General features: G+C 42.5%; 2 protein-coding genes across 3 annotated transcripts in view; one reads left to right on the plus strand and one right to left on the minus strand.

The window, feature by feature from the left end:
- Positions 1–1,623: 1,623 nt before the first annotated feature.
- On the minus strand, positions 1,624–14,403 carry maea (macrophage erythroblast attacher, E3 ubiquitin ligase). The gene is made up of 9 exons (XM_047352765.1): positions 14,249–14,403; positions 11,276–11,458; positions 8,857–9,060; positions 8,619–8,741; positions 6,924–7,000; positions 6,676–6,784; positions 4,031–4,164; positions 2,174–2,369; positions 1,624–2,090 (listed from the first exon to the last, which is right to left on the minus strand). The coding sequence occupies exons 1-9, from the start codon at positions 14,315–14,317 to the stop codon at positions 1,995–1,997; spliced, it is 1,191 nt and encodes a 396-aa protein (XP_047208721.1). The 5' UTR covers positions 14,318–14,403; the 3' UTR covers positions 1,624–1,994.
- The window catches only part of LOC124859886 (C-terminal binding protein 1), a 37,654-nt gene continuing 24,410 nt past the window's right edge, over positions 13,134–26,377 (plus strand). Inside the window, exon 1 of one of the 2 annotated variants that reach the window (XM_047352764.1) lies at positions 13,134–13,628. Coding sequence is in view for 1 of the 2 variants with exons in the window: in XM_047352763.1 (XP_047208719.1) it covers positions 26,115–26,154 (40 nt within the window). In the remaining variant the exon portion in view is untranslated. Of the gene's footprint in view, positions 13,629–25,916; positions 26,155–26,377 lie in introns of those variants that run through there. The other variant, XM_047352763.1, reaches the window with a different exon arrangement.

The raw sequence follows: 26,377 nt of genomic DNA on the forward strand, positions 1-26,377 counted from the left end.
GGTAGGTCTGCAGGGTGGTCCTTCCTCTCCATGTTCAGATGGTGGATTGAACAGAACTCTGGGAGATATTGTTGTAGAACCTAACCCTGCTTTAAACTGAACCAGAACGTTCTCCCTGATCTGTCTGCTGTGGTCCTTGGTCTTCATGATGCTGTTTGTTCTTTAAAGAAGCTCTGAGACCAGAAACTGACTCGGATTAATAAAAGCAATGGATTACACTGGATTTTATTAAGTGGTATAAGAGTAAAGGCGGGCTGAATACTTATGGCCACCAAACATTTCAGAATTGTAAATAAAAACTTTTTAAACCACCTATTATTTTCTTTCCATGTCAGAATTATGCACTATAGTCTGTCACATTAAATCTGGTGTGAACAAGTTCCAGGCATATGAATCATTTATTGAGACTGTAAATCCTTCATTTTTTGAAGACTTATTTTATAATTATGTTTCCTTTGAATCCCTACATTATCACCTGGGTTCCTGATTGTCTGGCCCCAAACACGTTAGCAGAGTTTCACAGGTAACAACACAGGACTTGGACGGATTACCATGTCGTCAGAACTGCAGCGACCCGTTAATCCCATCACACACAGAGTTTATGGTAACACCGACTTTAAGCTCGGTGTGAGACAAGCAGGTGCTACAAATAAACAAACACTGATTTCAAAGTTTCATTGAGATCTTTATGAGATGTAAAGAAACAGTCCCCGTTTCTATTCTACATACAACACACGACAGTTTGTGCCTTCACAGATACACTTCCAGATCACAGACAGACACAAATGGGCTGATTTTATGTGGGCCGATTTACAAGTTAAACCAGCATTTAATCTGCTTTTCTGCATTATTTTACAATTAAACATCAGTAGACACTGAAGGTAAAACTTCCTGCTCCATGTATCCATATTACAGTACGTAGTTCAGTCATGCAGGACGAGTCATATGTTTAGGTGACTCAAGGTTGTTCCCTCTCACTTTGAAAAGAAAGGCAGGAGTGTTGGATCAACAGTTCTGTTGCGGGTTAAACGGTACCACCATGAAAGGCCTGCTGATGAAGCTGGAGTACTTTATTGCTACTAAACCTTCTATTATTGGTGCTGCAAGCAGCTTCAACATAAGGTAAAAGACTAGAAAATATTTTTAAAAATGAAACATTTAAATGCATCAATTATACATTTAAATCTAATGAGTCTAACCCAACAAATATCCAGTTACCTGGAATAAAAGGAAAACCAGTTCAATAAAAAGTTGATTGATCTGGAAAACAAGAGAAAACAGAGGTGGTTGTCCTGCGAATCATTAGAAACTATCCAGTAATTATTACCTTTCTGACACAGCCTGCTTTCGCTAATTAATCTTAGAGATACTACGATTGTTGCCTCTCCTCCAAACTGTGGATTTATTACAAGATAGTGATTGACTCCTACATTTATCTGCATCTGAAATGGATCCTGCTGCCGGTCAAAGCAGGAAGTCTCTGACCATCACAAAAAGGTAGCGCAGCAGGACTAGATGCGACGCAACCGCCATGTTGGTTTTCAACAGAAAATAGACCAAACCCAGGTTATTCCAGTTAATTTTTAAGTACAACCATTTGTGAAAGGAAAGAACTCCAAGTAATCCTTTACAAGTTCTTTTTTATTTGTTGTAGTAAAATCAAACATCTAGCTAACAGTTTTCACTCAGTCCTTTCCTCTAGACTCTAATACTCAGAGTAAAGGCCTTGAAGATAATGAAAATGTTGATAGTCCATGTGCTTGAATGGATCAGGTCAAACAACTCCTACTCACATCTAAACAGTCTGAAAGAAGAGCCCAGTTTCTGAGATAAAGGTGGGAGGACTTGATTATCTATTGGAACAGGGGGGTGAAGGGGCATGACGGGCACTGGGTCACAGCTCCACTGGTGGTTCTGAGTAGGCCCAGTCACCACTGATGGAGGACAGGGCCATGACTTGATCTTGTCAACTCTAAGAAGTTCCATCTGAGTGATCACATGATGTAGACCTTCTCTGCCTGAGAGAAGCTGAAGACCTCTTTGGTTCTAGGACACACCACTTTGTCGTCTTGGCGGATGGACAGCAAGGACTGGGAGAAAAAGAAGCAGAGAACAGAGTTTCCCAGAATTCCCACCACATTTTAAACGTGTTTTCATCATGGAGAGGACTCACGTTGTAGCCGTAGACATATCCATTAGGCAGCATCATTGGAGGGTTGTTCTCATTCATGACCTCCCCAGAGATCTTACAGACCAGTCTGGAGTTGGCACAGTGAGCCATAGGTAGCGGCTGGGCCAGTTTATTAAGAGATTTACTGCAGACGGGGCAGTCTGGGTTTTTGGAGGAGCCGTCCTCCTTGTAGCATTGACTGAGATGTTAAGCTAAGGATCAAAGGTTCAATGATGAAGTCAATAAAATAGCCTTTTTTTCTTAGGTTTCTAGAATACTGGGTTCCTATACAGAACTGAAAGGATCTGATCCAGTTCGGAGTCTGTGTGGAGGATTAGCAGCCCACTTCAGAGATAAAACTAGAAAATATTAGATCTACTTTATTTCAATGCACACACAGACGTATTATTACTGGAGGTCTGACTGATGCTGAAATGCTGAGCAGAACTATTTCTCTATTAAAACAGAAAACATGTCTTTTAGACTCCAAACCTAAAATGTATTTAACTTCTTAATATTGTTAACGGTTCTGTTCAGATGGGCCTTTTCCTACTGCTGCTGTTGTAAAGCCGGATCTGACGAGAAGTTCATTGATGTGTCCATGCTTTAGAAGAAACGGCAGAAAAACACCTTCTCAGTTTGGGTCCAATCACAGCACAGAAACATCATCAGATATAAAATGGATCAGAACCAACATTACTACTCGTATAAGTGGACCTTAGTGCTGCTTATGATACTGTTGACCACATCATCCTATTAGACGGGCTCAGAGAGACTGGACCTTCTGGAGCTCTCCTGGTGTGGTTCAGCTCATCTTTCAGAACAATTAGAAACTCTGCCAGTCCAAAGCAGAGGTTAAAGTTCAGGCTTTATCACCTGTTGTCATCTGGTCTCTGGTTCTCTTACTGGTGTTTAAAAGGTCTCGACCCTATTGATTGTATTCTTCTGTCCTACAGCCTCTGCAGGCCCCTCGGTTCTTTTGGAAAGGTTCTGTTGGTACTTAGAGGGAGAACTAGAACATGAGGTGTCCCTCAGCTGTGGACCAGGCTTCCCGAGGGGCTGAGAGTTTAGATGTTTCTAAAAGCAAAACAAGGACGCATCTATTCAGGCTTTTAGTTCAAGTTTGGCGTTTTTTATGATTTAAATGAAGCATTATATAGATCAACTGCACACAAACGGATGTTTTCAAGGCTTTATCTCTTTTAATTGTGAGTTTCTGCTTCCAGCCAATGAAAACACATTTAAGATTAGAATATTACATCAGACCAATAAAAAAAATGTTTTTTTTTTTTAAAGGTATGTTTTACACCTGCTTGAAGGTTGTTATTTAAAAAATAATCTTAATCTGACAACAATCCTCATTGGAATAATGTATATTCTAATTTCTTTAATACAACAGTACATCTGGTGTTAACTTCAGTGCTTTATTTTAAATGGTATGTATTTATTTGACCCTTGACATTTATCTCCTGCATTTCCACAGATCCTCGTCCTCCTATAACTGATTTTTATTCTTCGTTGTTTTATGACCAGTAACTCCTTTATCTGCATGTCTGTTTTGCTGACTTTAGCGTCAGTAAAGTCCTCTGTGCCACACCAGACTGTGTGAAAGGTGTTTAAATAGCTTCCATTGAGAAAAAGATCATTTGTATGGTTTTACTTCATGTAGAAATGTCCAGATTTGACAAGTCTAAGTATTATTTGTAACCAGAGCTGATCTATGTGGGTCCAGATTACATAAAAGCTGTGAAATGACCTGGAATCCAGCTGCTCCGTAAAAATAAGTAAAATGTAGGAATTTGATTCTGGAAAAGTATGGAAGTTTGAAGGAACCTTGACAATAATGTGAAGAAAGGATACGGTGTCTTGATGGCTGACAGTCCAGCCTGCAGGGTGATGGTGAAGACCGAGTTGTTTCCCAGCTGGTGAAGTCTGTAGTTGTCGTATCGGAACTGCTGGATCAGCATCTTCCAGCGAGCTGGATCCAAAAGATCCTGATGGGATCAGAAGGCACAAAGAGAAAGGTAACAAGTCTTTCCCTGTAATTAGAAGTGACATGAGTTTTATTTGAGCCGTATGAAATAACAGATATTAGATGCTCTGTAGCAGTTTAAAACATCTTCTTTTTAAAATCTAAACTCTGGACTTCAAACGATACCAACACAGGTACTGAGGCTGAAGTTAGTGTCTGAACGGCAGCTTCCCGCTCAACTAAAGGATCTTTCTGCTCTTTTAATAACTCTGGAGAACCTTTGATCTAAAATACTCCACGCTGAACTGGTTGATGACATAAAACACAGTTTGTGATTTTAGAAACCTTTATTCAAGCTGTGAAAACTAAGAGGTCATTTCTAGAGCGGCTGTTCGCTGCACCTCTTCGCCACGCTGCCCTTTATTACAGTTTTTCACACCCAGCTTTTTTGGGTCTGAAACGAAGCCCGTCTGTCAGCAGACATTTTGTACTGAACACGTGTCCATTCAAAGTAAATGTAAATGGCCTCCACTTTACATCACAATCACTCAACACATCCACCCATTCACCCACTGACGGTGGTGGCCACAGCTGCCCTGGGACAGACTGACAGAAATGAGGCTGCCGTACAATCAGCGCCACCGGGCCCTCTGAGCGCCATCAGCTGAGACAGAGGGAGCAGGTGTTCAAACCTGTAACCTACCAGTTACAAGACAAGCCTCTGCCACCTGAGCCACTGTCACTAAATGAGGTTAGATGACTTCCATAAATAATATTATTATACCAACTTAATATTTATTTTGTTTGATCAGGGGTCATAATCTGTCATTACCTCTACATCAACTGGCCCAAACAGATCAGAATCAACACAAATGGAAAAAGGGTTTAATAAAAAGTCTTTCAATAATAATAAAATATACAATTAAATGATGTAATTTGAGACATTATATTACCATTTATCATATTATTCATAAAAATACCACAAACTGGATGTGGGTCAGGATGAAACTGACCCAGAACCTTTCAAGGGTTTAAACACTTTACAGAATATGAGGTCTGGCTGGATAACTACAGCAGGAAACAGTTGCAGCAGAGTCTCAGTCATCCAGAACATCTAAAAACAACAACTGGACTTCAGTTCTTCTAGTTGAACATGTTTCGCTCTTCATCTGAAGGAGAGGACAAGCAGAGAGGAGAGATGCTGTTGTCTGGATGGTGAAGCTCCAACAACATTTTGGGCTTTATGAGAAAGTTCTTGTCTCAGACATAGAAATAACGAGGACCAGGACTTTAAAGCCCAGAACCGCAGCCTTCAGAACGCGGTGAAGTTAGTTTTAGGTTGGATATTGGATCTTCTAACTCCATGGATTCAGCAGGTCTTCCTCTCGTTTGACCCAATGAAGGCAGTCTGATTACGGGCAGCTGCTCTCTGCCTGCTCCCTCCTCCTGCAGACGCTGGTTCTCTTAAGGACCGTTATTACGTTTCTGAACCAGACTGTTTTGGGGGAAATGTTAGTGCGTCTGAACAGCTGATTTTCTGTGTGATCCGCTGGTTTAGGATGATATTAAATACAGCGCTCTGCCTGCATGTAACTCAGAAAGCTGTCCTTTTTCTTTTCTTTCAGCCTTCAGGCTGTTTTATGACTAGTAAATAGTAAACTTATATTTGGGTTTGACCCGTTCCAGCCATTGTGGTTCTTAATATTATTGTCGTCACTCTTGAGTTTATTACCTTCTCCCTGCACGGTCTCTTGGAAAACCTCCTCATGTCTCCTCCTCCCACGGCCAATCAGTGAACAGCAGTCAGTTCACGTTACATGTAGTCCCGACTCAGTCCTGATCGGACCTGCTCAGGAGCAGGAACCAAAAAACTAGGTACCGGTACGGAAAAAAGTAATGGAAACGCTCGCAAAGCGGGTTGAGTGGAAGGAGCTGGGCTAAGAGGAGCCAGTGGAAAAGGGGCGTGCATTCACATGCAGATTACACTCCCCTGACAGCAGGGTGTCGTTGGTGCCATTGTGGGCCTGGATCACTGAGGCGTTTTGGTTCCATACATGAAGGTGTGAATTGGTTTGTCAGATTACAGCAGACAACAGGACAAACCTGTTTCTCCACTAAAGACAGGCCAACAAATTACATGGTGTGTTTACACTAATCTGTCATCAGTGCAGGATAATTCTGCAGACGCTGTGGTTTAAAAACTGGACTCCTTTTTGGGTCATTAAAAAAAGCCAAACAAAAGCTGTAAAATCAGCCTTTTGTCCTCTTATGGAATGTAAAATAATCCAGCTCATCGTTGACACCTTTAAGTATTTTTGATTAAAACCAGAGTGAATCAAATGTATTCTGTGGTTGTTAAAACGCAGCAGGACAAGCATCCAGTCAGCTTGTTAAAAGACAACAGGCCCCCTCTAGTGGCTGGAAACTGCTAGAACATATTCCTTCTATACAGTACTTCACATTGTGTAACCTTCATAGAAACTGCAGTGTGTTTAACAACTGGTGATGTTAGGATTGACCCCAGCACTGTTACCTTATATGGGGAGATGTGTGTATCTGATGGGAAGGCCAGCATGCCCATCACCTGCCGAACCTCATCCAGCTGTCCTCCTTCTGCTTGGCTGAAGTGCTTCCTTGCATGTCTGAAGTAAACACAGACCAACAAATTCAGTGAGACAGTTCAAACAATGGAAATACAGCACAATGCTCAAGGTGTTTCTTTAAGAAGCAAAGCAAAGCTGGAGTGAGTGCAAAGTGTGTGTTGTGGTCTGGGTAATGTACCGCACTGCATCCATGCGCTTGTTTTGTCTGATGAGCTCAATAAACTCCTGAATTCTCAGACTAAACTCCAGGCAGCTCTGCAAAGGAAAGAGAAAATGATTACCTTTAACCTGATAAAAGTTCTCAAAGCTTCAAACAATGAAAATCAAGCAGAAAGAAACACAAGAACCGGATCATTTAGGCAACAGGTTCACCGAGGCCAATACTGCTGTGGAACCAGGCTCTTAAAGCTGCAGAGCAGGAGAAAAGCTTTTAGAAAGCGAGTAAAATGCATACGTCTGATTGGCTGCAGCTCCAGGTACAGAGGGTTATTCTCTCAATAGAACATGTTCTGTCTGATCCCCTGCATGTCCAGAACATGTCATGGTGTCTTTGTGGAGAAGACCACACAGCCTGACAGGTGTGCAGTTTGTGGGGTGGAATGATTACACAGCAAACACATTCAGGGATTTTCCAAAACAAGAGTTTGGTGCCAAACATGAAGTCTTTCTAAATTTATTCACGCAGAACAGAATAATATACATCACCTCAGTGATGGCTGATCAGATGTTCCCTCACTGCAGAGAAACCTCACAGTGTTTAGCCGTCAACAAACTTCTGCCATTATCGGGACGGGATGTTTGACCTCTGAAAGGGTGTTGACTGCCCCAAAAACCTGTAAGCTGGACTGAAACGGGCCGCTGCCCACAAGGACAAGCCAAACCTTCTGGAAGTAACGTCTATGGTCAGACGAGACAAAGATTGAGCTTTCTGGGGCACAACGACGAGGAGAATGTTTGGAGGAGTCAAGGTGAAGCTTTCAACCACAAAGCACTGTACTAATGGTTAAGCATGGTGGTGGCAGCATCATGCTGAGGGTCTGTTGTACTGCCAGAGGGCATGGTTCATTGCAAAAAGCAGGTTGAATAACAATTCTTGAACCTCTCTCGACATCAGCAGCTAAGTGGTGGAAACCTGGACACAGTGGTGTGTTCTAACAGGACCGTGAGCCCAAACACACATCTAAACTGGGTTTAATGGATTAGGCAACAGGTTCACAATGTAGGCCAGCATTAGGCTGCAGGACCTTCAACCCTATGCTGAAAAGGCCAGGCCTGTACCAGAAAATATCAACCAGCTCCACCCATTCTGCCAGAATGATGCCAGAAGTTGGTGGATTCTCTGTCTGGATTAGAGAAAATTCAAACCCAGTTCTTGCTTGAAAAAGGAATTTCACCAGGGAAAAATTAGTCAAATAAATCATTAAAATCCCCAAATTATTGAGTGATTTAGAACCTTGTTGAGTCGACATAAACCTCAGCTTCCTTCTAAACTTTCTAAGTTTAGCAAAGAAAAACCTGATTAAATATTCTAGCAAGTCAGTTTCATCTAAAAAAGAATTGATCTGCAGAAATGTCAATTAGCATGAGACCTTAGAAGAGGAGCAGATACTTAAAACAAAAGTTTCAACTTTTATTTTCTCTCAGTTTATACAATTTTTATACAATTTATACTATTTAGTGAAACCTGGATGCAACATGTGGTTCTAAGATGCACCCTTGTTTTTAAGCCAGTCGCAGCTTGTTTACATGTCAGCAGATTAATCAGCATTATCGAGTATATAAAGAGATTTTTACTTCATGTTAAACGTTTCTCTACATGTAAAAGTAAAGCTTTCAGTGGAAGGTGACAGCGCTATCGATGCATGTTAAATACCTTCATCTTGCGGAGGCGGGACTTGTTGTCATGGCACCAGGCTAAGCAAGTGGCTGTCTCTTGCCTCTCCAAAGACTCCTCCACCTCCTTTGCTGTGAGGAACATCTCGATGTTCACCAGATCCTAACAAAATGACAGAATTGATCCATTTAGAAGGATTAAAGGAGTTTGCTTCATCAGACATGGAGGTTGACTAATAACACATCTGAGCCGCTGCAGTATTTACAGAGGATCCTACCTCTATACCGCTCTGTCTGGCCAGTTTGACAGCTGTGTTGTAGTAGCCGCAGCGCAGCAGATGCTCCACCATCATGCGGTCCATGCGTTTCTTCTTCCACAGGTTGACAGAACCCGGCTGATCGCTGCTGTGCTCCTTCAGGTGCTCGATGCGACGCTTACAGAGCTTAGCGCTCTCGTCCTCGGCCTGAATCGACTCTGCAGCCTTCAGAAAACACAGATGAGATGTTAACAGTGAAATCAGAGCAAGTCCAAAAACAGCAGCGGGTTCACGGCTTCTGGGTTTTGTGTGCTGCTATAAGCAGAAATGAACAGAGGCAGTGATGTTCATGACCTCTCCATCAGAACAGAGCTGCTGGAGAACCCTCACAGCCAATTCATGTAAAACCCCGAGAACCTTTTAGTTGTGGGTTTAATGAGCAACGACCTTCTGCTTCAGGGACCCACAGATGATCGCTCCATCACATTTTAACCGGACTCATCGACACAAACCTGCAGTGTGGTGAAAATGTCCCATCTAAAGCTTTGTACCTTTCACATGGAGCAGAAGACATGTGGGTCAGTCTGATCTTTCTACTTCCTGTGGCTTTCTGTGAAAAGCTTGATGCTTTCGTCTGTAAAAATGATGTTCTGAAAACTAATCAGAAAATCAGGGTTTCTATGATATTCCTGTTTCACAACTCCACATTTTTCCAGACTCAATTTTATCCATTTTTAAAGCAGCATTTTCTCACAGCTTAGTTTGCTTTTAGAAGTCATGAAGCTGGTTTCAGACTCAGCAGTGACTTCACAGCCTTTTCACCTTTTATTTTATTCCGTTTTTCCTTCAGAAAATCTGGAAACCCCAGATTGAGACCAGTTCTACGTTCATTTCTGGCAAACTTTAAAAAATACAACTTTAAATGTTTTGGTTGGGTTCGACAACAAACCCAGTTTAATAATCTTAGGTCCGGTTTTAAACACAGACTTAAAAATGATCTAAAGTCCAAAAATTAGTGTTTTATCTATTAGTAACTCAAATCTAAAATGTTAAAAAGTTGTATTAAACCGAACATTAAAGGCGGTCATCTAAATATAAATCATCCTAAAAAGCTCTCTAGTTTCCCAGAAATTCTGGGTTTTATCTGTTAGATCATGGAATGAGATGGTTTGAAAGTTGTCCTGCTGACATCTGGCTCAGGGGATCTTCAACTCACACCTTCAGGTGGAATTAGGAACATGGAATTAGAGTGGGACCCTTCAGGACCTCCACAGCAGATGCAGCTTCCAGCAGCCATGTCCTGAAGGGCTGTTGCTGCAGCAAACATTGGGCTGGTGGTAGAACGTGACCAGGGCTTTGTTGTCCCTAGTAGCTCATGAAGAACCAGAAATGTTCAAGGTGGCCAGAAGGACTGCAGCTTCTGAACTTGTAGAGGCAAACAAATTAGGTGAAGGAGGAATTTGGAGATGACCTTTGGTTGGTCCCTCAGATGTTCTGGCAAACCTTTGGACAACTCACCTGATGTGTTATTGTTTGGAGAGGGGGGCTGCACACCTGGATGGTGGAAGGAGCACTTCAAGGATCTCCTCAATCTGTTCCCTAAGTTATCTTTGAAGGAGCCTGAGTGTGAGGACTAGGGAGAAGATGGGTCCACCACTGTGGAGGAGCTCGTTAAGGTTGTTAAAAGCTCCCAGTGGATGAAACGTCTGCACACTGGGCGGCTGTCTTGGTTGACACGTCTCTTCAAGGTGTCGCATGGAGGGTCAGGACAACACCTGAGGATGGGCAGACCTTTTAAACAATGGAGACCAGAGAGTTTGATCCGACTACAGAGAATCACGATTCTCAGCCATCCTGGAGTTCATGTTGCTCATGACTGGAGCAGGAGGAGATGGATGGACCGGGGCTCCATTCACAGTGATACAGCTGCTGTTCTGGTCCATCATTGTGAAGAAAGAGACGAGCTGAAAAGCAAAGCTCTCGAGTTATAGTTTTATGTTCCATCTCTCAACTACAGCCATGAAATAAGGATCACGACCAGAACCAGAAGATCCCAGATAAAAGTGACTGAAATGGGCCTCCTCGATGGGTTGGCGAGACTGAGCCTTAACGACAGACGAGGAGCTCCGTCATCGTAAACATCCGCGGCCTGTTCGGCCATGACAGCAAAAAGAGATCTGAGAAAAAGATGATTTAAATGCTAAATTTAGTGTGTGAACAAGTTGACAGCAACCAAACCTAAAACCCACATAGAGTTAGAAGGAACAGAGTGGCTTTTACTTTGATATGGTCATCTGTTCACATTCCCCTTTAAAAAGTGGCGCCGATGTCGAGGTTAGTGAAGCATTTCCCTGGAAACAAAACCAGAACCAAAGCCGGGTTCCATTCAGGGATTTTAAACCCACCAATGCCTGATTGTTCATGACTTTGTGTCTCTCACCTTCCTCTTCAGGGCGCTGAGCTTCTCCACCACTCCATCCAGCAGCGACACCACCGAGTCAACCACCGGGAAGCTGCTGAGAGTCTTCTCCAGCTCTGCAACCACCATGGTGACGTGACTCGTCTCCCGGTCGATGTTCTTCTGAGCTGCTCTGAACCGTTTGTTCAGGGTCTCGTACGGCACCTGTAAGGACAACATTACACCACCGTGACAAGACAGCGTGAAGGTAGATACAGTCTGGGTTGACCGCAGTGAATTCAGTTTAAAGGATTTTATGCTAACAGCAGCATAGATCACAAACATGTAGATGCAACACAGTCGCCTGCTTCATGCTGTACATCCCCAGATGTTTCGCGGGTAATAATGCATGATGACACGCTAATAACGCTAAAACAGGAACCTTCATTTTAAGCCTGGCTGCACAGAACCAGAACTAAAACCAGTTTCTGAACGAACCGGACCCACAGTGTCAGGTGCTGATCCACTGAAGGATTCCTGCCTCTCCAATTAATTTCACAGATCAGCTATGAGATTCTTACCATTAATTCACCTTGAGCAAAAACACAACGATCCATAACCTGATCTAGCTTCTTTCATCAGACACAGAAAAAACGATTGTTCCAACTGCTGCTCAAATAATACTGATGTTATAATAACGTTATATACGGCATTTACATATTCTATAACTGTTATATATAATAAACATCTGATAAATGAGGTTTTCGATTGCTTGTTGCAAAACTTAAAATTTGTTGTAGAAACTTTCCCTGAGTCTGTCAGTGTGTGACCTCAGCAGCTCAAACACCCGGTGCCCTGGGTGGTGCCCTGGGTGGTGCCCTGTGTGGTGCCCTGGGTGGTGCCCTGTGTGGTGCCCTCTGTGGTGCCCTGGGTGGTGCCCTCTGTGGTGCCCTGGGTGGTGCCCTCTGTGGTGCCCTGGGTGGTGCCCTGTGTGGTGCCCTGTGTGGTGCCCTGTGTGGTGCCCTGGGTGGTGCCCTGTGTGGTGCCCTGGGTGGTGCCCTGTGTGGTGCCCTGTGTGGTGCCCTGGGTGGTGCCCTGTGTGGTGCCCTGGGTGGTGCCCTCTGTGGTGCCCTGGGTGGTGCCCTGGGTGGTGCCCTCTGTGGTGCCCTGGGTGGTGCCCTCTGTGGTGCCCTGGGTGGTGCCCTCTGTGGTGCCCTGGGTGGTGCCCTGGGTGGTGCCCTCTGTGGTGCCCTGTGTGGTGCCCTGTGTGGTGCCCTGGGTGGTGCCCTGTGTGGTGCCCTGGGTGGTGCCCTGTGTGGTGCCCTGTGTGGTGCCCTGGGTGGTGCCCTGTGTGGTGCCCTGGGTGGTGCCCTGTGTGGTGCCCTGTGTGTGTACAGTCTCTCAAAAAGCTGCGTGACCTCTAGAGACGGCAACAACAGATCTGATATGAGATGACATGGTGAATTTGCCCATGCAAGGTCTGCAATTGATGAAAAATCACAGATCTTAATTTCAGATTTAAACAATAAAGTTTCATTTAAAAAATGATGGCAGAATATTCAGTGTCACTGCTTTTAGTGAGGAAAACGTCTTATTCTATTGTAACAAACATGAGCTTTGGGATAAATAATGGGAACTGCCTCCTGTAGAGGCAAAACATTTATGGTTCAGTGGAAACTTTTTAAACAAACGCTTGAAACTAAACATTTTTGTGATTTTTGGATTACAGCACATTGCTTTTAATGTAAACTGAGGGACATGAATCATCCCAGGATTTCAGACTTTAAATTGCTCTAGGTGTCTTTAAGTTTAAATCTAAACAAAGGATCTCAGATATGAGAAATTATTTTTGTTTTTGCTCATTTAGATTCAATATTTGTTGAATCGCTACCATACCCAGAACAAGGACACAATATCCAGCCCATAATGTATTTAGTCAGTACTGGAGATTATGTCAGATATCCGAGACATTTTTATGCAGCACATTAAAGCAACTTTCACTGCTGTGCTACAGATGATTCTCCTTTGATGCCAATTATAACATCAGTCCTGTCCCAAAATGGTGCCCATCATCTTCCTGCAGCAGTCACATCCCAGAACCACAGCCATGCATTTCAGCACAGACTCGTTTCACCAACCTAGAAACATTACGCTTCGGTTCCGACGCGGATGCTGCCATTAGGCTGATACTCACATCCGAGGCGCCGTCCCTGAACACGGGCTGCCGGTGTCGCAGTAAGGCTGAGTGGAATGGAGGAACAGTGCGTGTGTGCGGCAGCCGGCTGGGATTTCTCCCACTGGCCATTTTGAAGCGCAGAGAGGCGGCAGGAATCTGATGACACTGCGCCAACAGACCGGACCGCTCTACCGGACCCCAACCAACTCCACGTACCGGGTAGGCTGTTAGATTTCCTGGTTTAAATCCAGCAACCCGAGCTAACGTTAGCAGGCTAATCACGTCTGCATCCAGTCATTTTTTTTGGCGGCGTGTCTGTTCCCTGAAGGAAGAGCAACCATGTTGTTTCAGGATCTGTCAGGGATGTTAACTGGACACATCTTTATGTTTAATCTGGATCAACGAGCAGCTGTCAGATCTTTTCTTTTTCTTTTTATTAAAAAACCCAGATTTTTACTGGGAATCCGGACAAAACAAACCTGCAGCAGTCATTTTTCTAACGGGTCCCGTTTGTCAAAAATAAGCCCGAATTTAATCCAACAACTGCGGACCTTTGGAAGGATTCAGAACCAATAATCCAAACCGATCAGGCCATCAAACCGAACGCTAACCAGATAACCACCGAACACGTCAAAACGCGTTAAAGCTTTTTATATTTCCCTTTAACCAGGAGGTTGGTGTTCTTGCTATGCTAGTTCAGCTAACCTTAGCCTCCCTGTTATGCTCGCCGAGGCGCGCTCTAATTAACTACTAATTAGTCTCCTTTAAACAGAACCAGACATCCTGGCAACGTGATACACACCGGAGCATGGACATATATTCGTTTGTGTGGTGCTTACCTTCAAGGTGGGGTATTCTTGAACCTTTAGAGCCATGGACAGCTGAGCTGCTGTCTCCTGTACCGCCATCTTGGTTTTGGTGATTTTCTTGTGGCTGTTTTTGTTGTTTTTCTCCTTCAGCTCAGAATGGCCTCAGTGTTCACTACCGCCACCTTTCGACGCGGTGCCAGTACTGATGCATAGTGTGTGCTATTTTCTTTACATTTTCCTGGCTCCTAAACTCAAAGTTTGAACAACCCTTTGAACAACTACAAAATTCGGCGTAATTTGTTGTGATTTTAAACGAGAGAACACAAAGTAATGCATAGTTGTAGAGTGGAGGGACTTTATACATGGTTTTCTACAGAGCTATCTCTGTAGTTATGCTGCTATAGGCTAAGGCTGTTGGAGGACATAATGACTACTTTCACTCTCTATGTTACATTCTCATACTACTCTTTAATTTTGCATTATTTGCTGTTATTTCAGCTTTGAACTCTATATTCTCCCTCTCTTTTTAATCTTTCTAGAAGCTACATCTGGCCTGGCTCTGTGTCTACCTGTGACACCTTCCTGGATGGGGGCATCGGCTGAGCTGCTCTCCTTCTAACGGATGATCCACTTGACCCTGTCTTATCCCTTTCTCTCTCCTAGACATGGCTACTGGCTGAGCTTCTACTGTGACTAACTCTATGTTCTCTCTTTCAGACTCTAGACTTTAAAACAGGCTCAGAGTTTATCTGCTCAGCGGTCTTTCGCTCCTAGATGAAGCCTCTAAAGGAGCTATGACCATTAATGTTTCACTTTTCCTTCCCATAGAAAGTACTCCTGGATCAGTGCTTCTTTGTTCTCTTTGTGTCTCTGCTCTGTTCTCTCAAACCCCCAGTCGGTTGTGGCAGATGGCCGCTCACACTGAGCCTGGTTCTGGTTCTGCTGGAGGTTTCTTCCTGTTAAAAGGGAGTTTTTCCTCTCCACTGTTGCTACATGCATGCTCAGTATGAGGGATTGCTGCAAAGTCAATGCCAGTGACTGTCCACTGTCTCTACATGCTCATCCAGGAGGAGTGAATGCTGCAAGTCACTGACTGGATGCAATCTGCTGGGTTTCCTTAGATAGAAAAACTTTTTATCCAATTTGAATAAATAACTGAATCTGATCGGTTGATAGTTAGGATTAACTGGAATGTATGAACCTGACTTGAAATCTGGATGATTGGATTGAATTGACTTTGGGAAGTGCCTTGAGACGACATGTGTTGCGAATTTTCACTATATAAATAAAACTGAATTGTGTTTAACTAAATAGTTCATTCATCTCTCTGTGCAGAGACACATGCATGTTCTATGTTAGAAAATTAGAAAACATATAATGGATTCAGCATATTCAAACATTTCCTTAATTGGCGCTATATAAATAAAATTGAATTGAATTAAACTGATTCCAGTATGGAATCTCCTTTCATCGATCGTGGTCACATTTCTTTTCCTGTGTTTGGTCAGATTCCCCTCCCCAGCTGCAGTCACCACCCTACCATTGGCCCCAGTCCAGCACCAGTCTCTGGTGATTGGCTGAAACCATATTTGGTTACCTAGAGTTAATACATAACTTGCTGCATGGTACGCCTACTTGGCTTCAGAGTGGAGCAGCGAACTCAGAGAAGAAGGTGAAGTTAGGTTTGTCATGCATTTTATGGCCCCTCACTGAGAACTTCCTGTTGTGTACTGTGTGTGTGTGTGTGTGTGGTTTATGTGATGGTTGCTGCTGTAATTACACCTCATTCTGCGTGTTTCAGGTCTGATGACATAACTCTGTGCTAAACCAAACAGGACGGAGGGTTGGTGTGTAGATGTACAGTCTGACAGCTTCCTGTTCTCACTGTATCATTTGGTGGTCTAGTTTATGCTTGCAGTTTGTGTTTCTTTAAAAATTAATTTTCTAAGAGTGGCCTTCAATTTTTACATCAATTAATCTAAAAATAGAACCAATTTTGAAATTTTATTTTTATTTAAAATGAGTGTTTTGTTAACAAATCTGACTGCACACCTTTTCACATTGTTTATTGTACAGTTACTCATCTCCTTTGTCAATAATTCATTCTCAATTATAAAAGCACTGAAATGTTGGTTTGGATCTCAGACGCATTCTCTACCCTCTCTAAGCCAAACAGGTTGTTTAAGAAAATCGGGACGTCTAAGCTTTCAGAAGAAACTTTATTCTTTGTGGTTGCTGGTGACAGTCTGCTTATCCTACATCGTTTTATCACACAATGTGTAGCATTTCATCACTTTACTGTATGTTGAAGGTTTGTGATGCAGTACAGTGTCTTGAGAAAGTATTCAGCCCCCTTGAACTGGTCAACCTCTTGCCACATTTCAGGCTTCAAACATAAAGAAATAAAATTCTAATTTTTTGTGAAGAATCAACAACAAGTGGGACACATTCATGAAGTGGAATGAAATTTATTGGATGTGTCAAACTATTTTAACAAATAAAAAACTGAAAAGTGGGGCGTGCAATATTATTCAGCTCTTTTACTTTCAGTGCAGCAAACTCACTCCAGAAGTTCAGTGAGGATCTCTGAATGATCCAATGTTGTCCCAAATGACTGATGATGATAAATAGAATCCACCTGTGTGTAATCAAGTCTCCGTATAAATGCACCTGCTCTGTGATAGTCTCAGGGTTCTGTTCAAAGCGCAGAGAGCATCATGAAGACCAAGGAACACACCAGGCAGGTCTGAGATACTGTTGTGGAGAAGTTTAAAGCTGGATTTGGATACAAAAAGATTTCCCAAGCTTTAAACATCCCAAGGATCTCTGTGCAAGCAATCATATTGAAATGGAAGGAGTATCAGACCACTGCAAATCTACCAAGACCCGGCCGTCCCTCTAAACTTTCATCTGGAACAAGGAGAAGACTGATCAGAGATGCAGCCAAGAGGCCCATGATCACTCTGGATGAACTGCAGAGATCTATAGCTGAGGTGGGAGAGTCTGTCCATAGGACAACAATCAGTCGTACACTGCACAAATCTGGCCTTTATGGAAGAGTGGCAAGAAGAAAGCCATTTCTCAAAGATATCCATAAAAAGTATCGTTTAAAGTTTGCCACAAGCCACCTGGGAGACACACCAAACATGTGGAAGAAGGTGCTCTGGTCAGATGAAACCAAAATCAAACTGTTTGGTCACAATGGAAAATGATATGTTTGGTGTAAAAGCAACACAGCTCATCACCCTGAACACACCATCCCCACTGTTAAACATGGTGGTGGCAGCATCATGGTTTGGGCCTGCTTTTCATCAGCAGGGACAGAGAAGATGGTCAAAATTGATGTGAAGATGGATGGAACCAAATACAGGACCATTCTGGAAGAAAACCTGTTGGAGTCTGAAAGAGACCTGAGACTGGGACGGAGATTTATCCTCCAACAAGACAATGATCCAAAACATAAAGCCAAATCTACAATGGAATGGTTCACAAATAAACGTATCCAGGTGTTGGAATGGACTAGTCAAAGTCCAGACCTGAATCCAATCGAGAATCTGTGGAAAGAGCTGAAGACTGCTGTTCATGAACGCTCTCCATCCAACCTCACTGAGCTCCAGCTGTTTTGCAAGGAAGAATGGACAAGAATTTCAGTCTCTCGATGTGAAAGCTGATAGAAACAAACCCCAAGAGACTTGCAGCTGTAATTGCAGCAAAGGGTGGAGCTACAAAGTATTAACACAAGGGGGCCGAATAATATTGAACGCCCCACTTTTCAGTTTTTTATTTGTTAAAAAAGTTTGACACATCCAATAAATTTCATTCCACTTCATGATTGTGTCCCAATTATTGTTGATTCTTCACAAAATATTTGAATTTTATTTCTTTATGTTTGAAGCCTGAAATGTGGCAAGAGGTTGAAAAGTTCAAGGGGGCTGAATACTTTCACAAGGCACTGTAGCTTCTTGCAACTTCTGGGTTCAATCCCAGCTTCCCTGTCACTTGTCGATGTGCCCTTGGGCAAGGCGCTCAGCCTCATGTTGCTTTCTGATCTGTTTGAATGTGTGTGTTTGCCAATGTGGCTGTAGTGTAGAAGCACTTTGAATGGTCAGTAGGTTCAGTCATGCATTAGTTCTTAATGAAAAAAATAGATTTTGGCAAAGAAAAACAACAAGCTTTTGACAGCTTGTCTGATTTAACTGTATATTATTGGCTCATCCTGTCATTCTGTAAAATTAGAAAATATGAGTTTTTTCTTTATTTTCAGGACAATTTGTTAAAAAGCAGAAATATTCATAAAACCTAACCCTGTTTTTGTTCACATCCCTTAAGGTATGTGGGGTAATTATGATTATATTAATGTAAAAGCTTTGAATAGTTATGTTTTCAAGCTTTGTTTAGCCTCTGTGGTTTTATTCAGTCTCAAATAATGGATATAAATCCTGTTCCTCCATCTTATCTTCTGCCCTTCTTCTCTCATATGAGACATTCTCTTCCTCCCTGCCCTCCCTTTTATTTTATACAAACAGCTCCATCCTTCACGCTTGCAGGAGTAGCTGCTTCCACCTACAGCATGTTAGAGAGTCACTCTGCAGCATCTGTAGAGGCATCCACATCGTTCTGCAGTTCAGCGTTTGGGACCCATGAATCCAATTTGTTCTGTGGGTGTTTGTGGTTTGTGTGTGAGGCTGTTTCAGGCTCTGGTGGCATCTCATGCATCTTTTTGCATATCCACTAGTGCAGCATCCTGGCTGCAGCAGCATCTCACATCATGTAGCCGTATTTCAGTGTACACCTATTTTACATGCAGCTGCACCAGTGGGAACGCCTGCATCGTTGTGCAGACACACAGTTTTAATTACTTGTGTGGGTGTGTGTTGGTGATAGATCTAGGTCTAGCTGGCTGTCAGTTCTGATAAAGCAGGCGGTTTGGAGGCTGCTGCTCGTCTTACCTCCGTGTGGTAGATCTGCTGTGAAGAAGCAGAACCATTAGACAGGCTGCAGTGAATACAGAGAGGAGAGCCAATGAGTGAGAGGTTGGAGATGGATGATGAGAAGGACAGAGAAAAAAGAAGGGATAAGGATGCAGGGAGGAGGAATGGGGGTGGGGTGACGGACTGTGGATCAGACTGAGATGGTGAAACAGGTGAGCAGCAGGTGAGAGGTTTGGGGCAGAGACTGTAAGGAGAGAACAGGGTGGGACCTCTGCAACATTACACATGAATATTAACATTCAGGTTGGACACAAAGCTGAGGAGTCAAAGTCCCTGTTCCTACAGCCCCTCACAAAAGTATGAACACCCCTGGAACCTTTTCCCATTTTGTGAGGTTCCAACTGTAACCCAGTCACCACCCTACACAACCAGGAATTAAACATTTGTGTTTTATTGAGATTTTATGTGACAGAAACTAGTGCAGAATTATAAGGTGGAATGAAACTTATTCATGGTTCTCTTTAATTTTCTACAAATAAAAATGTGAAAAGGTGTGATGTGCATTTGTATTCAACCCCCCTGAGTCAGAACTTTGTAGAACTTCATCTGGGTGCAGGTCTTCTGGGGTTTGCCTCCACCAGCTTTAAACATCTGGGATGTTGTAGTAGAACCTAACCCACCTTTAAACATCTGGGATGTTGTAGTAGAACCTAACCCACCTTTAAACATCTGGGATGTTGTAGTAGAACCTAACCCACCTTTAAACATCTGGGATGTTGTAGTAGAACCTAACCCACCTTTAAACATCTGGGATGTTGTAGTAGAACCTAACCCAGCTTTAAACATCTGGGATGTTGTAGTAGAACCTAACCCAGCTTTAAACATCTGGGATGTTGTAGTAGAACCTAACCCAGCTTTAAACATCTGGGATGTTGTAGTAGAACCTAACCCACCTTTAAACATCTGGGATGTTGTAGTAGAACCTAACACACCTTTAAACATCTGGGATGTTGTAGTAGAACCTAACCCACCTTTAAACATCTGGGATGTTGTAGTAGAACCTAACCCAGCTTTAAACATCTGGGATGTTGTAGTAGAACCTAACCCACCTTTAAACATCTGGGATGTTGTAGTAGAACCTAACCCACCTTTAAACATCTGGGATGTTGTAGTAGAACCTAACCCAGCTTTAAACATCTGGGATGTTGTAGTAGAACCTAACCCACCTTTAAACATCTGGGATGTTGTAGTAGAACCTAACCCAGCTTTAAACATCTGGGATGTTGTAGTAGAACCTAACCCACCTTTAAACATCTGGGATGTTGTAGTAGAACCTAACCCACCTTTAAACATCTGGGATGTTGTAGTAGAACCTAACCCACCTTTAAACATCTGGGATGTTGTAGTAGAACCTAACCCACCTTTAAACATCTGGGATGTTGTAGTAGAACCTAACCCACCTTTAAACATCTGGGATGTTGTAGTAGAACCTAACCCACCTTTAAACATCTGGGATGTTGTAGTAGAACCTAACCCACCTTTAAACATCTGGGATGTTGTAGTAGAACCTAACCCACCTTTAAACATCTGGGATGTTGTAGTAGAACCTAACCCAGCTTTAAACATCTGGGATGTTGTAGTAGAACCTAACCCACCTTTAAACATCTGGGATGTTGTAGTAGAACCTAACCCACCTTTAAACATCTGGGATGTTGTAGTAGAACCTAACCCAGCTTTAAACATCTGGGATGTTGTAGTAGAACCTAACCCACCTTTAAACATCTGGGATGTTGTAGTAGAACCTAACACACCTTTAAACATCTGGGATGTTGTAGTAGAACCTAACCCACCTTTAAACATCTGGGATGTTGTAGTAGAACCTAACCCACCTTTAAACATCTGGGATGTTGTAGTAGAACCTAACCCACCTTTAAACATCTGGGATGTTGTAGTAGAACCTAACCCAGCTTTAAACATCTGGGATGTTGTAGTAGAACCTAACCCACCTTTAAACATCTGGGATGTTGTAGTAGAACCTAACCCACCTTTAAACATCTGGGATGTTGTAGTAGAACCTAACCCAGCTTTAAACATCTGGGATGTTGTAGTAGAACCTAACACACCTTTAAACATCTGGGATGTTGTAGTAGAACCTAACCCACCTTTAAACATCTGGGATGTTGTAGTAGAACCTAACCCACCTTTAAACATCTGGGATGTTGTAGTAGAACCTAACCCACCTTTAAACATCTGGGATGTTGTAGTAGAACCCAACCCACCTTTAAACATCTGGGATGTTGTAGTAGAACCTAACCCAGCTTTAAACATCTGGGATGTTGTAGTGGAACCTAACCCACCTTTAAACACCTGGGATGTTGTAGTAGAACCTAACCCACCTTTAAACATCTGGGATGTTGTAGTAGAACCTAACCCAGCTTTAAACATCTGGGATGTTGTAGTAGAACCTAACCCACCTTTAAACATCTGGGATGTTGTAGTAGAACCTAACCCACCTTTAAACATCTGGGATGTTGTAGTAGAACCTAACCCACCTTTAAACATCTGGGATGTTGTAGTAGAACCTAACACACCTTTAAACATCTGGGATGTTGTAGTAGAACCTAACCCACCTTTAAACATCTGGGATGTTGTAGTAGAACCTAACCCACCTTTAAACATCTGGGATGTTGTAGTAGAACCTAACCCACCTTTAAACATCTGGGATGTTGTAGTAGAACCTAACCCACCTTTAAACATCTGGGATGTTGTAGTAGAACCTAACCCACCTTTAAACATCTGGGATGTTGTAGTAGAACCTAACCCACCTTTAAACATCTGGGATGTTGTAGTAGAACCTAACCCACCTTTAAACATCTGGGATGTTGTAGTAGAACCTAACCCACCTTTAAACATCTGGGATGTTGTAGTAGAACCTAACCCAGCTTTAAACATCTGGGATGTTGTAGTAGAACCTAACCCACCTTTAAACATCTGGGATGTTGTAGTAGAACCTAACCCACCTTTAAACATCTGGGATGTTGTAGTAGAACCTAACCCACCTTTAAACATCTGGGATGTTGTAGTAGAACCTAACCCAGCTTTAAACATCTGGGATGTTGTAGTAGAACCTAACCCACCTTTAAACATCTGGGATGTTGTAGTAGAACCTAACCCACCTTTAAACATCTGGGATGTTGTAGTAGAACCTAACCCACCTTTAAACATCTGGGATGTTGTAGTAGAACCTAACCCACCTTTAAACATCTGGGATGTTGTAGTAGAACCTAACCCACCTTTAAACATCTGGGATGTTGTAGTAGAACCTAACCCACCTTTAAACATCTGGGATGTTGTAGTAGAACCTAACCCACCTTTAAACATCTGGGATGTTGTAGTAGAACCTAACCCACCTTTAAACATCTGGGATGTTGTAGTAGAACCTAACCCACCTTTAAACATCTGGGATGTTGTAGTAGAACCTAACCCACCTTTAAACATCTGGGATGTTGTAGTAGAACCTAACCCAGCTTTAAACATCTGGGATGTTGTAGTAGAACCTAACCCACCTTTAAACATCTGGGATGTTGTAGTAGAACCTAACCCACCTTTAAACATCTGGGATGTTGTAGTAGAACCTAACCCACCTTTAAACATCTGGGATGTTGTAGTAGAACCTAACCCACCTTTAAACATCTGGGATGTTGTAGTAGAACCTAACCCACCTTTAAACATCTGGGATGTTGTAGTAGAACCTAACCCACCTTTAAACATCTGGGATGTTGTAGTAGAACCTAACCCACCTTTAAACATCTGGGATGTTGTAGTAGAACCTAACCCACCTTTAAACATCTGGGATGTTGTAGTAGAACCTAACACACCTTTAAACATCTGGGATGTTGTAGTAGAACCTAACCCACCTTTAAACATCTGGGATGTTGTAGTAGAACCTAACCCAGCTTTAAACATATTTTAAATAATGATTTGCTGAATAAAACCAACTTCCTGGATGACCAATTCTCAATGGTGTCTCATTAGCTGCCTTCATTTATTAAAATAATATTTAAATAAATATTATTAAGGGACTATTATTCACTAGCTTGAAAACTAACAACCTTTCTGTTAAATACTCTTTAGTAGCAAACACGTGTTCTTACCGGTTAGCAGTTGAGCTAACAAAAGAAGCTAATAGCTTAGCACCAGAATCAACACATACCTTTAAAACAACGTTAATAAAAGGTGCTCTTATTCAGACAGAGGCATCATGGGAAGTCTGCTGCTGCCCCCCTTTCCTCAGTTGCTGGAAGTCAGTTAAATGCAATTTATTTTGAAAGTTCCAGAAAAGTCTGTACCAGAGTTTAATGTTGTATCCATGGCTATGGGTCCCAACAGTGTGTGTGTGTGTTTCACTTTCTGTAATTAAGGAAAAGAAGTATTGAACTTTTTCACAATATTCATATTTTTTGAGCTGTACCCAAATTTATGTTTGAGAAATAAATTTGAATTATTTCAACGTTAAGAAACCATAAAAACCATCCAGACAAGATGCAGTTGTTCTGCAGCAGAAGCAGCTGCAGCTACATCTGATTTTATTTTTGCTCCCACCACTACATGCACCCTTCACTAGCTTCTGATTGGGCTCGATCGCCATCAGACCTCTCTGGCTCTGGGTCAAAGCGAAGATGTAAGAGATGTTGACAAAGTTAGTCTTGCAGGGAGAAGCCCATCTCTGCAGCTTTGTGTCAGCGTGGGGGGAAAGATCAGCCTACGTCCATTATTATTTCTGCTACAGGGGAAGAGACCAGCTGGAGCTTAAGTTTATTAAGCATCACCAAAAACAAACACAAGATGAACAAAGCAGCACTTTATATTGGATATATGAAAACCTGCTGTGCACCAACCGATATGCTGAGTTTTTACCTTCGGGTAAAAACAGGCTAATGAACTGCATCTTATCTTTAAAAATATTTAGAATTTTTTTCAGGCTCTTAGGAGAACATAGAAAAACTGCACTCAGTGTTCAACATGTTAAATTAGCAAGAAGTGAATAAAACACAAAAGTATTCACACCCTGTCCTACATTTTGTCATCACTCACACACTGCATTATGTTTTATTGGGATTTTATGGGACCAACACAGAGTAGAGCATATTTGTGAAGTGTAACGAAAGGCATGGTTGGTTAACGAGAATCTGAAAAGTGTGGCATGCAGCTGTCTTTCTGCTGAGATTAAATTACACACAGACAGACTATTTACTAATTAGGTGATTTTTGGAGGCAATAATATATTAAAGTCTATGGTCTTAATCTGAAAAAAGGAACAGATTTAAGGGGTATGAATATTATTGCAAGACATTGTAGTTTTTACATTTAATTACAGATTTTAAAAAGAGCTCATCTGCGTCTTTGTGGTGCTGAAGAACACAACCACCGGGTGTCTGAGGGAGTGACGTAAAGACCTCTGGCAGCTAACAGAGTGTCTTTATCACTGTGATTCCAGGTTGGGCACGAATGGATGGTAGAAGCTGGGACGTCTCCACTGCAGGAACAGTGAGACCCTGGCCACATTTATAACACAGGTGCTAATCAGACCAAAGCCCACAGATGAACAGTTTGTCAGATCACGATTATGTATTTAAACATAGAAAAACACCAAAGCATGTTTGGTGGAGTCAAGGTGAAGCTTTTAAACCACGAACCAGCTGTCATGTATGGTGGTGTTGGTATGATGCTGAGGGGTTGCTTTTTCTACCAGTTAAACTGCTGCATTCCACAAGGTGGATGAAATAATTAATTAAATTGAATTAACTTCACCTCAGAGCAGCAGCTAGATGGTTGGAAGTTGGACACAGTTGGGTGTTCCAGCAGAACCATCATTCCAAACAGAACTGGTTTTGGACTGGATATAGAAGGATAACATTAAGCTTCTGGAGTAGCTCTGGGATGTTTTGGACTAATCTTAAAAGTGGAATCAGTGCCAGGAAACTAGATCATTTTATGGGCTCTTCCGTTTCTACTAGGATTGACTTGATGGCTACAAAAGGCATGCGGTTTCTCTGCAACTTGCAGAAGCTCATGTATCTAAATTAGTGGGAATTTCTGAACCCCTTAAGGTGGACCACACCACCTGAGAAGATGTGGTTATGGTAGCCTACGTGTCCCGTCTCTGGATTTTATTCAACTGTTGCTGTAGAAATGATGAGAACTCCAGGCATGCCTTAATGTGACACACTTAAACAGTAAATCTATTTCTACTTATTTTTACAGAGGAGTTTTCCCATCTCCTATGTACTCGGTTGCAGGGCTTTGGTGCTCTACAGCATGAACCCACCAACATGAATTGCTCCATAAATTCAGTAATTTCTAAATGTGAACCTAAATATTTTAGGTGTAATGATAAAATCTGAAGTCTTAAACATGAAAAACATATTTCTTATATTATTTTCTGACTTGTTCTTCATGGTTACAGTTTAAATCAGCAGAACTGGTTTTTCCACTTTTATCTGCCCTCTTATTGCGTAACTCGACTCTTTTTTCCTCCTTATCGTGTTTCAAGAAACAAAAGATGAATTTTTGCCAACGTTCGCTCCTCCCCACACACACCCTGCACTGTGAGTTCCCTTTGCTCTCCCGCCCTCCCATTCCCATAAATGCAGCACTTTCTACACTCAGTGTGCATGCTCTCCTCTTCTCTTTCTACATGAGTGATAGAGGGAAGGAGGAGAGATTCTCTGTACCAGAAACAGAGGAAGGAAGGGGAGGGAGGGGTGAGGCAGATAGAGAGACGGCGAGCGGCGGGGACGGAAGGGAGGGGAACGAGAGAAAAAAGAGGGAGCACATGTGTATGCTTGTCACTGAGGGGCTGGGAGAAGGACTGAGGGAAGCGAGGTAGCTGGCCACAGCCGCCATATGCCGACTGGATTCCTGTTCATGTCTGTGCAGAGTGCTGGCCGCCTGGGTAACACGCCATGGGAAGCTCACATCTCCTCAACAAAGGCATGCCTCTAGGTAAACAAGCAGCTCTCTGCTTTTATCAGCGCAGATATCAGTGTGTGTGTGTGTGTGTGTGTGTGTGAAGTGAGTGTAGATTATTCTACCTTCATTCTCCCCTCCCCCTTCACTCTCTTCCTCTCTTTTTCTGTCTCCTCCTCTCAAGTCTTTCTCACACTATTATGTTTTATCGCTTACAGAAAGAGAATGGTTGGCCTTTTCACTGAAGTGTGTGTGTGCT

The sequence above is a fragment of the Girardinichthys multiradiatus genome, chromosome 23 (genome assembly GCF_021462225.1).
Source record: "Girardinichthys multiradiatus isolate DD_20200921_A chromosome 23, DD_fGirMul_XY1, whole genome shotgun sequence".
NCBI classification, from domain to species: domain Eukaryota; kingdom Metazoa; phylum Chordata; class Actinopteri; order Cyprinodontiformes; family Goodeidae; genus Girardinichthys; species Girardinichthys multiradiatus.

Bases quoted from the DNA above. Each gene is read 5' to 3' on its own strand.
- maea (XM_047352765.1), bottom strand. From the start codon at position 14,317: ATGGCGGTACAGGAGACAGCAGCTCAGCTGTCCATGGCTCTAAAGGTT. The intron at 6,785-6,923 runs GTACATTACCCA...TGTTTACTTCAG, and splicing joins AAGCGCATGGATGCAGTGCG to ACATGCAAGGAAGCACTTCA. The intron at 2,091-2,173 runs GTGAGTCCTCTC...TTTTTCTCCCAG, and splicing joins GATATGTCTACGGCTACAAC to TCCTTGCTGTCCATCCGCCA.